Raw genomic sequence first — 18,061 nt, forward strand, 5'->3', positions numbered from 1 at the left:
TACCCCCATATCCACCCACGAATCCCTCTAACCTACGCATCTCAGGACACTAAGGGCAATTTTAGCATGGCCAATCAACCTAACCCGCACATCTTTGGACTTGTTTTGAACTTGTCTGGGGACGTCCAACTTAAGGGGGAAAGGAAATGTTATGTATTTCTAGTTATTCCTATTGGCTCATTGGAGCTATGCTGTATTAATGTGTGCACCGTAAACTGTGTAATAGACCTTGCAGACAGCCATGGAAGAGATCACACACCATTAATAAAGCTTGGTTCATTTTTAACCAAAGTCTGTTCCGCGTATCACACCACCAAACACACAACAGTTGCACTCGATTTGAATGTAAACATCCCTGCATCTCTTTACACATGACCTCAATGTAAATGCTTGTGTGAATAAACAAATGCATTTGTATGCATTTAGATGTGAAAGTTGAGGTTCTTTTGATTTTCATTTTTGTTACGTTTCTGCAATCCAGTTATTTATTCTGCATAAATCTCTTATTTAGTTTTCTTTACTGATCTGATTTTGCTTCCCTTACCCTCCACATGCTCTTCCCTCCATTGTTTGTTGTTATTCCTCAGTCCACTAATGTGGCAAATTGAATACAATTCTGGGCAGGCTGTTTTCCATAACCATTCCAGCGGTTCTTGTCAGCAAATTTTACTTCAATCATCAACAGTGACTAAATGCATTTAATACAGCCTAAAGCTCAGCTGTCCAAAAATATGTGCGTGACTAATTCTCATATAGCTGTGTAAATTAAACCTGAATCAATAAGCAAGATAATCAGCATTAGTATTGCAACGCACAGCCTGTGAAAAACACTCCATACTAAAATGAATGAACAGCTGCTTTAGAAGGGCTAAGTTCAGTCGGCTAGATTCCTACTCATTCATGTTCAATGGGCAAAAAATCTAACCCTGTAAAAATGAAGAAGATTGTGTTTTGGAAAGATGCGTTGATATTTTACTCGAATTGGCTCAGAATCTATCCCATTATATTTGTGCTTTGGTCTTCTGTAAAGGATTAACTTTGCACTTTTTGGCCGTCTGGAGTATCTACATTTGTATGGCATCCTTTCACTATCTCAGGATGTCCCAAAGCACTTCACAGCCAATCAAGTACTTCTGGCATGTAGTCAGTGTTGTAATTTCAAGAAATGCATCAGCTAGTGTACACAGCAAAGTCCTATGGACAATAATGAGATAAATCACCAGACAGTTTATTTTTGGTAATATTAATTGAAAGGTAAATTTTGATCAGGACAATAAGGACACTCCTGTCATCTTCAAAAATAGCCATGGGGTTTTTTTAAATGTCCATTTGAGCGGTCAGATGGAGCCTTAGTTTAACATACCATCTGAAGAACAGTACCTACAACATTATAAATCCTCAGTATTGCAATTTAGTGTTGACCTAGATTATGTGCTTAAGGTCCCAGTTTGACTTGAACCCATAGCCTTCTGACTCAGACTAACAATGAGCTAAGGCTGATGCTTGTAAATGTAGCTGGGAATGAGACTGTAATGCTGAACTGCTTGTGCATGTTCCTTGAGAGAGAAATCTAACGTGTCCAAGGTACTGACATTGATTCTGAGTAGGTTAACATGATTGTCCAATCTTCTTAGTTTTGGAGAATGGAGACCGAAAGGTTTGTTTACCTTGTCTTGTACAAACCGACTGGACTGTCTTTTGCTTTTTCATGAACATTTTCTAAGTACTCGACTTGATTTTTTTTGCCTCTCAAGAGAGAGGTATACAGCACCAATATTGATCTTCGTATGTTCTTTTCAATTTGATCATAAAATTTAATTGACATCGTAAGACAATTTTTTTCCCCATCTTGAACCAGGCTGAGAATGCGGTGGTGGACCTTCTCCCTTGAGTAGCCCCTGTGTTGGTAGTGTTTCCACAATGGTTTTGGATAAGGAAGGAACAGCAGTCTGTTCATCAAGACAATGTGTGCCTTGGAGGTTATGGAGCTCTCATGAAATTGTGCTGGTTATCTTTCGTACCAGTAGAAGTCTGAGGTCTTCGAGTACTATCAAAATAAGTTTGGTGATTTGCTACAAGACATCCTATAGTTACACTGCAGTTACAGCTTTCCAATGGGGAATTGGGGGGTAGAATCCAGCATCAGTGACGTTGATTGACTGGACTGCCCATGTCTAAACGTTTTCAATTTCTTCATTTAATATTGCACCTTCCAGGAATGAGAGTTTCATCACACTCCTGACTTGAATCATTTAATATTTTAATGCCATTTTCTTGTGTATTTGAAGGGTTTGATCATGTTTTGCCACCCAAGTTCATCTGGGCCATGATATATGTTTTAAAGGTTGGACAACCTGCCCAGACCCCCTTCAGTGCCCATCAGTTGGAGCCAGCCTCTCGATGACTTTTCAGCTTTCCCTCTTGCTCCCTTTCCCTTTATTCTGTGTTCAACAGCAAAAATGGGTGCCAGGCCTCTGCATAATACCCCGGCAGCAAGGCAACTGATAACAGAGCTTGTTAGGAGGTGATTGTTCGTTGCTCCATTTTGGAGTGTTGTGTGTTGGTGTTTATATAGCACTGACTTTCTCTTGGTTTGGGGTTCTTAATCTTTAAAAAGTCATTATTTCTTTAATTCAGAAACATTTTCAACCCAAGAGCCTTATCTGCCACCTTACTAAAATTAGAGAAAAACAAAGCTACAATATTCATGAAGTGTAAAATGTATTGGAGTGCTCTGCCTCTGTAGTAATTGAAAGCTTTTCCCTCCAGTCAAAACTGTTGTAGGTATTTGTAGATGGTAAAAAATGTTCAGTCATGTTGATTGAATGAGACATTATTTATATACAGCTTCAGGCACATGTCAAAACCATGGACAGTGTTTGATTTGTCTATGAAGACATTGATGGGGAGTGGTATAAAATGCATATATCCTTTTCACAGCTTTCTCCTTTTCAACTCTCGCCTGCAGATGTCCCAATGGTGTTGGTTGTTAATTGTATGTTAATTGAGAATTTATCTGTATTCAGGTGGTGGGCATTAACTGGACTTCAAAAATAGCTGCAAGTTGAAACTGTTTTGGGGCCAGGAGGTTCATGTTTGTCTTGGAAAATAAAAGCATTGAGGTTTGGAAAGATTAGGCTTTGATGCCATCCTTCACCACCTGGCTACCTGAAATAGAACATTAGTAGCCCTTTAGTGGTTTGTGTTGAGCTTACCCAGTGGATGTCTACAGGTTATCAATTCTGGCGTCATTGCAATTGAGCCTTTTCTCATCCTTAATTGATGTCCACATGTGTATGTTCCCTCAAAAGTCACCAGTGATCATCACACAGCACAGAAGGAGGCCTTTCAGTCCACTGTGCCTGTGGACTTTCATTGAAGGGCCATCCAGTTGGTCTCATTCCCCGGTTCCTATCCATAACCCTACAAATTTTTTGTTTTTAAGCACCATATCCAATTTTGTTTGAAAATTGCAATTAAATTTGCTCCCACAACCCTTTCAGGCATTGCATCATCATAGCTTGCTACAGAAGAAACACAAGACTCCTTGTCTCCTTTCTGGTTTTTTTTTGCAAGTGATCTTAAATCTGTCCCCTGGTTACTAACACAGCTAGAATCAGGAACTCTGGCTGTGTGCTCGCCACACATCACCTTTTCGCTGGAGCATTGCAACCAACCATAGATCTCCCAGTGCCACTCTTGTTGAGATCAACTATTTCAGATTGAAACTGATCTTTATGGGTCAGAACTATTCCCCAAGGCACAGATATTCATTGAACTACTGGGGGAAAATAAAATCATATTCTCTTGAGAAATTCAGTTTCATTGGAAGTCCATATAAAAATATGCATTATATATTAATTGATGGTGGCGTGTTTAAATAGATTGAAGCACAAGCAAGCCACCTCCCGCACCTCCACCTGTATCATTGCAGCACGTTCAACGCTTTCAGCCTTGTTTGGACACATCACTGCTGCCATTAATACTAGTCAGCAAGATTGCTGCACTGCTTTTCTACAGCAATTTTTAGTTTCTTTAGAAATAACATTTTACATAATGATTTTTGTCTTGAAGTTTAGTTTAGAAGAACAAGTTGTTTGTGCCTGTTACAGTTGTTTTGTTTATAAGTGATGATTCTTTTCCCCTTCCCTTCAAGTTATTTTCTCTGATATGTTCATCTCCATAAATCGTTTATTTATTAGTATCACAAGTAGGCTTACATTAACGCTGCAATGAAGTTATTGTGAAAATCCCCTTGTCGCCACACTCTGGCGCCTGTTCGGGTACACTGAGGGAGAATTTAGCATGGCTGCGCACCTAACCAGCACGTCTTTCGGACTGTGGGAGGAAACCGGAGCACCCGGAGGAAACCCACATGGAAAAGGTGCGAACGTGCAGACTTCGCATAGACAGTGACTCGAGCCGAGAATCGAAGCCGGGTACCTTGCACTGTGAGGCAACAGTGCTAGCCACCGTGCCACCCTACATCAGGCTGATAACTTATTTCTAACCTTCCACCAATAATCCTGCAAAATTGTCTGAAAGATGTTCCAGAGCAGCTTATTTTGTTTTCTTTTCCTCTTTCCAGCTGCCACATGAGAGCAGAGATTGGGAATTTGGTACAGGTGAAATTGCAGACACCGATCTGTCACATTATTAACTGATGCCTCCACATATTGAGGCCTCATGCTATATGAAGCATTAATTAAATGCTGGCTATAAAGGCTTTAACGTATGCTTGCCTGCCCACCCACCCCCACACAAACTACTTCATTAACTCAAAGATTTAAAATTCTGTTTTTGAGATGCATCAACCAGTTGCGTTTGTTTTGTGTTAATAGACCTATTACACATCATCTGCCAGTGCTCAAACTGTTTTTGTAGAATTGACATAACTTTCAACAAATGGAGGACTGTGTTTGCACATTTGATGTGAAAACATTGAATAGTGTGAATGTTGGTACCATATTTTACTATTTCCCTACAGTTTGTGTTAGCAAACTTTGTCCCATCCTTTATTTCTATATTTCAGAATATCCGTGATGTTTGTTGTACACCTTTATTGTTTGCTATATGTCACAGTATGTCAGTTCTGCATTTTGAAAATGTGAAGCATCTATATATTTTGTACCTGTGCTTTTTCAATGATTTCTGATTTGAATGAATGTCTAATAAGATTGTATTTCTTTACCTGGCTTCAAAATGCATTTCTCTTTACTCTGAGCTGTTGCAGACAGGGCCGGAACCTCCTTATAATCTTTCTCTAATTGCTGTTTCTCCAAGGAAATTCTGGGAAAGCTTCATTGATATCTGTCACGAGAACAACAGTCTCCATGGCATCACATTTGAGCAAATCAAGGCACAGCTGGAGGCACTGGAGTTGAAGAAGACATACGTCCTTAATCCTCTAGCTCCAGAATTCATCCCAAGAGCTCTCCGACTTCAGCAGCCAGCAAATGCTAACAAACAGCAGCAGCAGCCATCCCCTCCTAAGGTACAGTGCCAGTTATTTTTTAATTTCCTTCTCGGCACAATTTCCTAATTTTGAACTTGAAGTATATATTTTTAAAATGTCAGTCTTGCCACTGGTATTGTTGGTGTGTTTGAAATTCTCGTGACACAGACTGATGCACTGTGCCACATAGTGACGATGTCCGCACACATGATGTAGCAACTGAAGTCAGGTCCTCCTGTACCCAACCATCCAAGAGCAGGCTTTGAAAGGAGGTAAGGTGCTTTCCAAGAGGCAACAAAAAATAGAGGCCAGTTCAGTTCAACCATCTCCTATTGACCAATTCAAAAGGAGTAGGGGGAATTTTTGAAGTAAACTTTAGAGAAGAATTCCACCTGTTTTATTTTTTCATAAAACCCAATCTGATTTCTTTATTTTGTGATGAAAGACTTGCAAACCTTGTCCAATTTTTTTCTCTCTCGTTGCCTTTTCAGTAAACATAGCTCATGTGGCCGGCGTAAGGCACTGATCAGTCTGATGTGGTTCTTTAGAACTTATTAGTATTCTATTCTGAATGTTTGATGTTTAAGAAGGTAATGGCTCAGAATCTGATAATGGCTCAGAATTATGGCCAGCATGGTGGCACAGTGGTTAGCACTGCTGCCTCACAGTGCCAGGGACCCAGGTTCAATTCTAGACTTGGGTGATTGTCTGTGTGGAGTTTGCATGTTTTCCCCATGTCTGCATAGGTTTCCTCCCATTGTCCAAAGATGTGCATGTTAGGTGGATTGACCATGCTAAATTGCCCCTTAGTTTCAGGGGGATTAGCGTAAATATATGGGGCTACAGGGATAGGGCCTGGGTGGGATTGATGTCAGTGCAGGCTTGATGGGCCAAATGGCGGCCTCCTGCACTGTGGGAATTCTATGATTCTATGGTCAGTGGAAGTGTGAGATGGAAATAACATAATGCCCTCTTCATGGTATCTAGAACATTAAGCAATTAAATTGAAGAATTGTGAAATGAAGAGTGCAAGAACTGAGAAGGAAGGAAGAAGTGAATAATTGTTCGAATGTAAATTCAGTATCAAATCAGATTTTTTTTTTAAAAGGAGGAAAGAAAGGTTGGAATAAGAGCGAAAAAGCTCTCAAGAAAATGAAAACCTGAAGGAATGAGAATCCACATTGATAATTTTCTGTGCCAGAGAAATTGACTGTCATTAATTAACACTTTAAATGAGTATTGAAATTTGAGTTAGTGTGACCCTTTGTCAGAGCTCTGATGAAGGGTCATCCTGACTTGAAACGTTGGCTCTATTCTCTCTCTACAGATGCTGTCAGACCTGCTGAGATCGTCCAGCATTTTCTGTTTGTGTTTCACATTCCAGCGTCTGCAGTATTTTTCCTTTATTTAAATTTGATTTGACTTGATTTAACTTTCTCTAATGAGTTTCATTCATGCTCACTTGCAAATACAGGAACTTCATGCTAATCAATGCATTTGAATGGTGAGGCAAACTGTGCAACTATCATGCTCATAAAGCTAATGACAGCCAACACATCTCGTACATCAACTTCTGGATTTCCACACGTAACCACATATCCGACCACACCTGATGCTGTTATCCTCACTATTAAAATTTTTTTATTTATTAGTGTCACAAGTAGACTTACATTCACACTGCAATGAGGTTACTGTGAATATCCCCTAGTCGTCACACTCCAACGCCTGCTCGGGTACACTGAGGGAGAATTTAGCATGGCCAATTCACCTAATCTGCACATCTTTGGACTGTTGGAGGAAGCCAGATCACCTGGAGGAAACCCACACAGACATGGGGAGAACGTGCAAACTCCACACAGACAGTGACCCAAGCCAGGAATCAAACCCGGGTCCCTGGCGCTGTGAGGCAGCAGTGCAAGCCACTATGCCACTCCCATTATTACTATTATTTAATTATTATTATTTTGATAGCAAATCCTGGGGAAAGATGTTGCAAGATAGAGATCATTGTTCATATCTTATGGCTAAATGGTTTTCCAGGACCAATAATATTGAGAGTATTGTTATTCAATATTAATAATAATATTGGCTTTCATATACAATGCTTAAAATTTGAACAAGGAAACTCAATTGTATTTATTGCCCATTTTAGCTCACAGCAATGCTTTCATTTTAGAGTATTCTTGTACTGTTTATGAATCCTTCTAGTTATTTGCAACTCATTATTCTACTTTTCCCCTGCGTCCCGAGCTACTTAAGCTTTTATTCAATAAACTAGAACAGTGTAAGTTTTGGGCCCTTTAGAATGGGTTTTAAATGTTGCAGAAGACACCCTATCCTGTAGTTACCACATCTGGATTTGTTAACACTTCACTGCATCGGCTGAGAATTCACACATTATTGGCTTCAAGTTGGCCATCTTGTGATTGTTGAAGTGTGAGACTGAGAACTCAATTGGTTTGATGCAAATACAAAATCAGCCAAAGTAATATTCAGATAAAGCTCATTTCAGCAGGTTGTAACTAAAATTTAAGATGGAGGCATCTTGGACTTTTAGCATTATCTCTAGTTTTTCTGATACTATAGCTTATACAGGGCAAGGTATATTCATTTCCTAAATCACAACAGTGACTATATTTCAAAAGTACTTGAATAGTTCTAAAGGACTTTGGAAAGTCCTGAGGTCCTGAAAGGCACTATATAAATGCAACTCTTTCTCTTTTATTGTTTTCATTTGCTCATGTTCACACTAACATCAGTTCACGCAACTGTGTGCATGGCAACATGTATAAATTATTTGCTATGAACAAAGAATTCATTATAAGAATACAGTGCACAGCTGTCCAAACTATTCCTTCCAGGTCATGTTGAAGCCCCAGTTTGCCTCGCAGATGTTTGCAATGATGCTGTGCCTTTAAGAAATATATTTAGCACGTTTCTTGGAGGGGGTATGTTTAAAATTGAGCTCTGTTTTGCAGGGTGCGGGTTGTCGAGGAAAACCTTTAACTTAGTAGCTGGGCGAACAAGTAAAGTACTCATTTTAGCCATGGAGTGTTTGTTTCAGCAGAGTGAGTGCATTTGTGTTTACTTGGGTTCCAGAGTAGATGCTTGATTAGATTACTCTGCCTCTGTCAATCAATGTCCTTAATGGGAGTAACTAAGCTTGCTGAAAGTAAAGAGTTGAGTTTAATTTTAAAATAATTTTCCAACAGGGTTGAGTCAGGTTGAGCTCCACATTGGTGATGGAATAATTAGTCAACACTAAACACCATCACCATACTCACCCCCTTCCCAACTTTGGTTCAGGTTGGGGGAGGGGCAAACTGTATGCCATCAATGTCCTTCTTGAGATTAGTTAACTCAAAACACTAGAGTGAAGAATGACTCTTTCCTATTTTCTAAGGGTTGGTATTAAAGTGTAGTGCATTCAGTCACTTACAAGAAAAACTCATGGATAGCAGCTGACAAGTATTATTATTTGCAATTGCTGGATTTGTAGATTATTTCGGCCAGCATTTCAAATGTTGTTGCAGTTGAACCTGATGGTGGCTGTGTAGAGGGAGCAGTAGCAATTTTTAAAAACTAGAAACTTTGGATAATATTTGAACTTCAGTGACCACATTTATAGAGTTTTGAGTTCAGTTAAAATGTATTTCCTTTTATTACACTTGTTGCTTTCAGCCATCTTAACTGATTAGTACCTATTTGGCAAGCAGAATACTAACTATTTCACTTGTTTCTTGCCCACTGTTTTTAAAACGGATGCTAACTCATTTTAAGTTTTGTGGCGTAATGGGGGCATGCTAGCAACCACTTACACCCCAAATGTTTCACAGCAGAGTTGGAATAAGAGCCAGTTAGACAATGTGACTGAAACCATGGTCTAACGTTGTAGGGCTGTTTGAAGATGGGGAGAGATTTGATACAGTAAAATAGAGACAGAGCAGACAAAGTTGCCAGAACAGAGAGATTTATTGAAATGTGCAATATAAATTTTGAAATCTATACACTGAGAAAAGGGCAAAGCACTGGAGGTCAGCAATAAAAAGATTGATAATCAGGTGGGACGTAGAATGCAGAGAGGACATAGACAAAAGAATTCTGCCTATGTTTGAGTTTGTATGCGGTGTAGTTGTGGCATCCAGCGAGGTGAGAATTAGTGAATTTGAAAGAGGAGTTGACTGAAGCATAGGTTAGGGTTTTTGGCAGTAATGGGGATGCAGTAGGAATGGCGTCAAGTGATATTTCAGTTTATTGGGTCTCAAACTGCAAATTAGCAATTGTGTAGTCATCAGCACCTTGGAAATGCAGATCCATCCATTCATTCAGAAATCTGTCCATTGTTAAGATTGCCTTTAAATTTAATTCCACCTCGAGCGCTACCAATCCTTTGCTGTATCGGTGTTCTCGTTCAAATTCATCTGAGAGATTTTTTGCCCTGGTTGTTTGGATCACATGACTAGAGAATGGTTCTACAGTTTTTTGTTACCAGTGTTATCATCCTCCTGGAATTGATTCTGCTTTGCAGAATGGAAACCTACATGATGGGTACTGATGGGACAGATCTCTTTTTACAAACTGCATTGAACCCATTATTAATCTGACTTCAAGGAGGAAGAGTTCAAGCAAGCAGAGTGAGCCTCTCACTTGGTAATTGAACAGATATGTCATTTAGAAGCGTTAAAGGATTAATTTTATCCATGTCATCTTTAGAAATTGCTTTTTAAGCACGTAAATTAGTCTGCATCGTATACATATATTTAATAGATATTTATATTTGCATCTTCATGTATTGATGAGTTTGAACTAACTAAATTGTAGTACTTAGTTTCAGCGCTTTCTTCCTTTAAATGTGATTGCTGAGCTTCAAAAACGTGAAACTGAATAAAGAAATGATTGATTCAGTAGCACTTAAGGACGTTGTAGATTTATGTAACTAAGAGAATGGAGTTGACGAAAGCATTCTATCCAGAGAATGCCATCGCGATGACCCTTAACTTCCACGTGCTCTCTACATTTGAAAGCCTCATAAATCCAAACATCTAAAATTGTAATTATTTCTCAGTTGCTGAATATTACGTAGCCCGTTCAAGTTAATAATGATCAACATATAAATGCTTCTGTCACATTGCTCTTTAGCTGACCTTCACCAAAAGTTGCCGAACTTGGCCCAGAGTCAGATGGTCACTTAGCACCCAGACAACAGTCTAGGTGACATGGCTGAGCGCAGGAATGGAATGAAAATTTTGAGAATAGAACTTGCTTTTGATGTATCACATAATATAAAGCCATGTCTTGTGACACCTCGGTGCATAGCTTTGATTGTCTGTCTATTTAAATGAGTAACCGTCGCAATGTAGTCGTCTTTCACAGCAAATGCCCATTGGCCCAGAGTACAAAGAGATTTCAGTCACAAGGAAGATGCTTTGTTTTACTTTGCCCACAGGTGCATGTGGCACTTCAGATTCGCAATCTCTTGTCAGCCTACAACAGTCGAAGGAAGATCTTTACCTCTCCCCATCAGTAAAACCAGGTGTACTGTGTCAGACATTGCAGCTAGCGGGAATTCCAATTGATTCAATTAATGGCTGCATTCTGATAGTGATAGCTTCCCCATACTCCATGTATCTGTCTTTTCTTTCTGCAATAACTTGCTGAACAGAATTCACCTTGCTCATTACTGAGGATCTTCATATTGCAGTCTGTTGTTCCTCCTTGGTGTAAAATTGTATGATTCATACATTGACCCTGCCTGTTGCCCTGTGTAATTCCCAGAGCGCATATCTCTCCTTTGACACCTTCTGTTCTTTGAAGATATTTATTATATTGCAGTGTTAATGTAAGCCTACTTGTGACAATAATAAATAAACTTAAACTTGTAGTAAACACGCTGGCTCACATTTTACAGTTAACTGTGAAGCAACAGTGCTCTCTCCTGAACTTCAAGCTGCCCAGAAAGATCTAGTAAGAAGTCTCACAACAGGTTAAAGTCCAGCAGGTTTATTTGGTAGCACAAGCTTTCAGAGCGCTGCTCCTTCATCAGGTGAGTGATCAAGTAAGCACTCACCTGATGAAGGAGCAGCGCTCCAACAGCTCGTGCTACCAAATAAACCTGTTGGACTTTACCCTGGTGTTGTGAGACTTCTTACTGTGCCCACCCAGTCCAACACCGATATCTCCACATCAGAAAGATCTCATGATCTCTGTGGTATGGATTTCCCCCTTTCTTGGTGTCAGCTCGAATCTGACTCCAAGTCAAGGAATTCTACAGGCATCAAGAAACAGTAATGTCATCGAGCAGGGTAAGCAGCCATTCACATTCAGGTATTCTCACGGATCACAACCCCAGAAATAAATTATCCTTAATTTTTAATTTAAGTTTTTACTGAGTGCAAGCTAATGGATTGAATCATACACTTGGAATTATGATAGAAGCTGAAATACCAAAAGTAAAATTCTAAAAACGCTTACTTTAAAAATGTGTAATTCCTTTTATCATGGTGGAAAAAATTGACACTTGTGGAGTCCATTTTCAGGGTCAGTGAGGCTGTTTAGGAGCAATTATGAACTTGGTAAGCTGTTTAAAAATCCTGTTTCACTTTGTTCAACAAGATGTAGCTTTTTCAGAAGTTCCTACCGTAAGTCTAATTGTGTAAAAGACAACAGTTCAGTGATGTCTACTTGGTTGTACTTAGATTGCAGTAATCACGGCCCCCAAAGGAAAACATAGTCACTGGCAGCAAATTCTGGATTTCCATGTTTAAATTCCATGTGTGCAGATTCCAGAAGCTGCTGTCAGTTTCAGAGCAGTAATGATGTCGGACGCTGAGTTTGCCAGCATTACTACCACAAAATCTGGGTCAGTGACTTTCCCATTCCTAGTAGCTGCAGCTGAACTGGGAGGCTGAGCTGTTCTGGGACTGCAGGTCAGTGCACCTTCACATGGTCAACAAAGGCTAAATGAGCTTGTATTTTATAGCACAATTCATTCCTTTGGGGTGTCTAACAATTCCCCCTCATTCCTCTGCTCTCCCAAGAGTCAAGTCCCAAGATGATAAACCTAATGGGGCATTCATAGCAGAAGGTTTTGAGTTAGAGCCTCGCCAGGATTTAAGCATATAATCTAAACTGACATTTCAATGCAGAATTAAAGAGTTGCTGTACTTGAATGAAATCTTCAACCCTGATGCCACTTCTGTGTGCTCCGGTGGATGGGAGGGGAGATGTAGAATTGGAGAAGGAAGGGAGGGAGGTGCAAGGCTGTAAACAGGTTTTGAAGATAGAAATTGGGTGATGGAGAGCCTATTGGTCACCAAAATTGGGGGAGTTGTGAACAACCATAGTGGGTGGGTCAGGTTGGGCGAGGTGGTCAGTGTCCTTTGGACAATTTGGAGTTTGTGCAGTGTGAAATTGGAAAGTTGGAAGGACATTGTTGGAATAATCAAATATGATAGCTGTGCATGGTTCTGTTAAAATGAAGGCATTATTGACAATGTAATGTGCTTAGTGGCAAAAACGATGGCTTCTGTCTTCCCATCGCTCAGTTTAAAGGCATTTTGACCTCATCTAAGACTGTGAACTCATCCCTTGCCTGTTCATGATGTTACCAAGGGATAGGGTATGGATAAGAAGATGATACATATATCAAGGAGGAGATAGATATGCTTCTGATTTTTAAAAATGGGTTAAGGGGATATGGGGAACACATAGGGAGGTGGATTGAGACTAGGGAGAGATCAGATATGATCTGATTTGAATGGGGCAGAACAGGCTTGAAGGGCTGAATTTGCCTATTTCTGCTCCTAATTCCTGTGTTCCTGTAAGAAAGGGAAAATGAGGATAGATCCTTGATGGGCCTGGTGGGTGATGGTTTGCAGGGAGAGAGGAACGACCCATTGCTGAAGCAGCATTGACTTTTCACACGTCTGTGAGCTTAACAATGGAGGAGAGCCAATGAATATTTATGATACGGTCATGTTCATCTCCAAAGATGTGTGCGTTAGGTGGATTGGCCATGGTAAATTGCCCTTAGTGTCAGGGGGCTAGCAGGGTAAATAATGTGGGGTTACGGGGAGAGGGCCTGGGTGGGATTGTGGTCGGTGCAGACTCGATGGGCCAAATGGCGGCCTCCTGCACTGTAGGGATTCTATGAAATCTATGTAATCAGATGTTTAAGGGAGTTGAGGGAGGACAAAAAGGAATAAGACACTATTACCACAGTCCGAGTATTACAGAACGAAAAAAGGCCCTTTGGCCATCATGCAGTTGATGGGATTGTCTTGCATAGCTTTCTCTAGGGCTGTTTTGGTGCTATGTGATGGGTGGAAACTAAGAGATGAGAGTGGAGATGGATGGGGTAATAGTTCAAGAGCCTCGAGAGGAAAGTGTCATTAACAGTGATTGACAGACTGTATAGTTAATTTGAAGGTGAGTTTTTTGAATGTGGATGATGCTCGGTTTTGAAGAGCTAGCACTGGGACCACCACAAAGGGAACCATTGACAATGTCAGCCACCACAAGGGCCAAGAGGACAAGTTCAGTAATGATGGAGATGTGGATTGGGGTGAGGGGTCAGGAATGGTTGTTCACAGTGCAGTCATTGGGTCTCGGGCGCCACAGTAGGTAGCACTGCTGCCTCGTAGGCCAGGGACCTGGGTTCAATTCCTGGCTTGGGTCACAGTCTTTGTGGAGTCTGCACATTCTCCCAGTGTCTGTGTGGGTTTCCTCAGGGTGCTCTGGTTTCCACCCATAGTCCAAAAGATGTGCTGGTTAGGTGTATTTTAGCCATGCTAAATTCTCCATCAGTGTACCCGAACGGGTGCCTGAGTGTGGTGACTCGGGGATTTTCACGGTAATTTCATTGCAGTGAGAATGTAAGCCTACATGTGACTAATAAATAAACTTTACTCAAGGTATGATTTTGGAAGGAAAGATGGAAAAGAAACTGTAAAGTGATAACATCTCAGGCCTTTGGGTGGATGTAAAATAATGAGAGGTTGTGGTCGGAGCTAAAAGCATCCACGAGTTCTTTGTGCTTGAAAATGGAGGAGCAAGACAAATGGCTTTCCAAGGATGTTTACTGTGGAGAGGAGGAGCCACATGTTACTCTAGGATCATTTTAGAATTGCAAGTACAAATGCTGAATCACTTCAAAACGCAGTGATCATTAGTTGGTTAAACATAGCAGCTGCTGGCAGGATCCCACAAACAATATATGAATGACCACATCCACTGTTTTCTGTGATGTATTAGGAGGGGCGTGTGTTTGGAGTGCATGCTGAACAGGCAGACTCTCATCCAGAACACAGCATGTCCAATAATTCCACCTGTACTCTTAGATTAGGATCTCAAACTCTTATTATAGGATTTCAATCGAGAAGCTGACTCAGATACTCCAAATAACCTGAGCGTTTGTGCAAAAAATAAATTCTGACAGAAAAGTATGGAGGCACAGGCATTTAAGAAAAAGGAATGTTCCACAGATTAGATCATTCTTCTTTGGTTTACAATTGGGGTATTAGGTCATCTGTTGGAAGCTGTTCAAAATATACGTGCTTTGTTGCTTTTGTTTGTATTAAGCATTTGAGCCTTTTTTAAATGCCAAACCTAATTTATCTTTCTAGTATTAAAGATTGTTGAGATGCCCTTTCCGTTTATTCCAGCTTGACCCTGTTTTGATGTTGTTGAGAGTGAAATTGGTTGAGACAGATTTAAAATTTTGTGCTTAAATATTTTGCCCTTGGAACAAAGCAACAGGCTAAAGGGTTTCAGTTGACAGTTTCAGGTCTGGATCTATCGCATCTTGGAGGAAGTGAAAGAGGTTTGATTAAACTGTGGGTGTCTGTGCTTGGCAGAAATCATGCAGAGTCTTGTTGATTAGTTAATGAGCCAAAGAGTGTTGACTTTAAATACATCTAAATTTGACTGGAATCTGTCAGAAGCAATGATTTAATAAATATTAACTGTTCAACACTGAGTTATGTTTATTTATATTACAGAACCTTCTCTACCTGAAGCAGTTAAAATAATAAATTGCCTTATGTAACACCGTTATAACCTCAAGGCATTCCAAAGTGCTTCACAGCCAATTAAGTACTTGAAGTGTAATCAATGCTGTAAATGTAGGGAATCTGCAGCCAACTTGCACACAAGTTTTTGCAAGCAGCAGCGAGATAAATGACCAAGTAACCCATTTTCATGATATTGATTGAGGGATAAATGGCCAAGTCACTGGGGAGGAAACATTCACCAGCTCTTTGAACATTGCCATGGAATCGTTCACCTCCACCTGAGGAGGCAGTCAGGCCTCGACTTATAATGTCATGAGCAGCTCCACCAGTATTTAATACTGGAACAGGTCAGCTGAGATATGTACTCCAGTCTCTGGAGTAGAGCTTGATACCACAATCATCTCAGTTAGAGGCAGAAGTACGTTCACTGATCCAAGATTATTCTATTTTCGTCTTCGATCCCTTTGATGTGCATTCTGCTTAGTTTCTGTTGTGGAGTTGATTCGACTGTAATGCACAGGTTGTTTAAAAGTTGACCTCTATTTCTACCAGCCACACCTTAAAGGGTGAATGAGAGATGGTAACGCAGTTCCATGTTACGTCTCAAGTACAAGGCACTTTTGCATTCCCATTGACTAACAGAACACTGCAATCTGGATCTGAAATGCCTCAACTTGTTGAGACTCTGAATTGGATTTGATTTGATTGAATTGGAAAAGTATAAAAAAAAACCACTGCAATCTAGCTTCTCGGCCTTTTGGCTAAGATCAAGTGTAGTTATGTGGATGCTGCACTTGGTTGAGGTCATTGGGTTGCATTTAAGCTTCGTTTTCATATGAAGCTATTTTTAAAAGCGGCATCTCGGCCTTTTGGCTAAGATGCAAATGAGATCAAGCCTTGGAGGAGGAATTCTCCGCCTACTCCAATCAGCTTGGCTCATGTAGATCAGGCCCAAGACAGGGTAGAGGATTGCATGCCCTGTCTTGTCAGCCTGGATCGGAAATGTCTCAACTTGTTGAGACTCTGAATTGGACTTGATTTGATTGAATTGGAAAAGTATAAAAACAAAAAAAAACACTGCAATCTAGGTTCTCGGCCTTTTGGCTAAGATCAAGTGTGGTCTGCTGATGCTGCACTTGGTCGTGGCCATTGGGTTGCATTTAAGCTTCATTTTCATATGAAGCTATTTTTAAAAGCGGCATCTCGGCCTTTTGGCTAAGATGCAGATGAGATCAAGCCTTGGGGGCGGAGACATCTGCCTACTCCAATCAGCTTGGCTCATGTAGATCAGGCCCAAGACAGGGTAAAGGATTGCATGCCCTGTCTTGTCAGCTTGGATCGGAAATGTCTCAACTTGTTGAGACTCTGAATTGGACTTGATTTGATTGAATTGGAAAAGTTTTAAAAAAACACTGCAATCTAGGTCCAGCATGAGGACCCACTTTATGGGTTTTTAAAAAAATGTTTCCAGAAATTAGAGACATTTGGCTCCGTGGCCGATGTGCCCATTCTTAGCCACAGGAATCCACAATTGATGTCCCTGCTGCATTCTCACCCCATTACCTCTACCAACTGAGCCACCCGCTGTGACAAAACATGACATGATCCAACAGCTTGTAGAAAGAAATTTCTCCTCGCCCTTCTCAATCTTTTGATAAATTACTCGTATTACCTCATATTTTGGTCCCATGAACTGCCTTCAGAGTGCAGTTGCCGCTTAACGATAAGTTTTGTTTAAAATGAAAGTTGACACCAACTGAAAGAATGGCAGAGCTTGTTGTCTTGGCCCTTGTTGACTCTACCTGAGTGCCTCTGTCCAGATGCTACTTTTTCAGAAATATTATTTGGACCCTAAAGGATCATTTCCAAGACCAATTCTCAGCTCTTTAATGGTAAGTAATGTTTATGTTGAACAGGGGACCAGCAGGTATAGCTTTCAGCTGACTTGAGTTGCAGATAACTTTTAGCTTTGCAGTGATGATTGCTGATCATTCTGGATTTGTGACTTTGTGCGTAACTAAACCAATTATTTACAACTGAGCCATGGAACAGTGTCCTCACAGTTAGTGTCACAGTGAAGCAGTCTGGTAATGGTGTCCTTGCAGTCAGTTCTAGTTGAGATTTAATAGAATAGAATTATATAATGATGACAGCACAGAAGGAAACAGTTCAGCCTGCTGCATCCATGTTGGCTCTCTAAGAGTAATTTGGCTAGTTTCAAAAGAATTCCAAAAAAAGAACAACCACGTGGGGGCAGTCAAGAGTAGTCTGCATGTCTTTAACCTGTGACTCTTGGCAAGCATTGATGCTCACGTCTTGGATCACAATTTGCAGCTTGCTGCATTAGATATTTCAATAGAATTTGGGGTTCAGTGCTGTTTCCAATGTAGCTCATTAAACTCCACTGAGAAATCCCAACATTTTTAACAAGACCTTGAAGGAGAACCTGGTCTCTATTTAGCAAGCAAACATTACTGCACTTTATCAAATGAGTGATCACGAGCAGAACTAAACTCTGGGCATTTCCAAAAACTTTCTGTTGCGGTTCTAGCCTTTTTAAGGGAAGGTGTTTATTGAGGTAACATTGATTTAAAGT

The 18,061-nt window shown here is 40.4% G+C and overlaps 1 protein-coding gene across 3 annotated transcripts in view; it reads left to right on the plus strand.

Moving 5' to 3' along the window:
• Nucleotides 1-18,061, plus strand: part of helz (helicase with zinc finger) — a 255,595-nt gene that overhangs the window by 170,254 nt on the left and 67,280 nt on the right. For all 3 annotated transcript variants that reach the window (XM_078225782.1, XM_078225780.1, XM_078225781.1), the window contains exon 22: nt 5,284-5,494. In XM_078225782.1, coding sequence (XP_078081908.1) covers nt 5,284-5,494 — 211 coding nt within the window. The remainder of the gene's footprint in view (nt 1-5,283; nt 5,495-18,061) is intronic.

Source organism: Mustelus asterias, chromosome 12 (assembly GCF_964213995.1).
Source record: "Mustelus asterias chromosome 12, sMusAst1.hap1.1, whole genome shotgun sequence".
Classification (NCBI taxonomy): domain Eukaryota; kingdom Metazoa; phylum Chordata; class Chondrichthyes; order Carcharhiniformes; family Triakidae; genus Mustelus; species Mustelus asterias.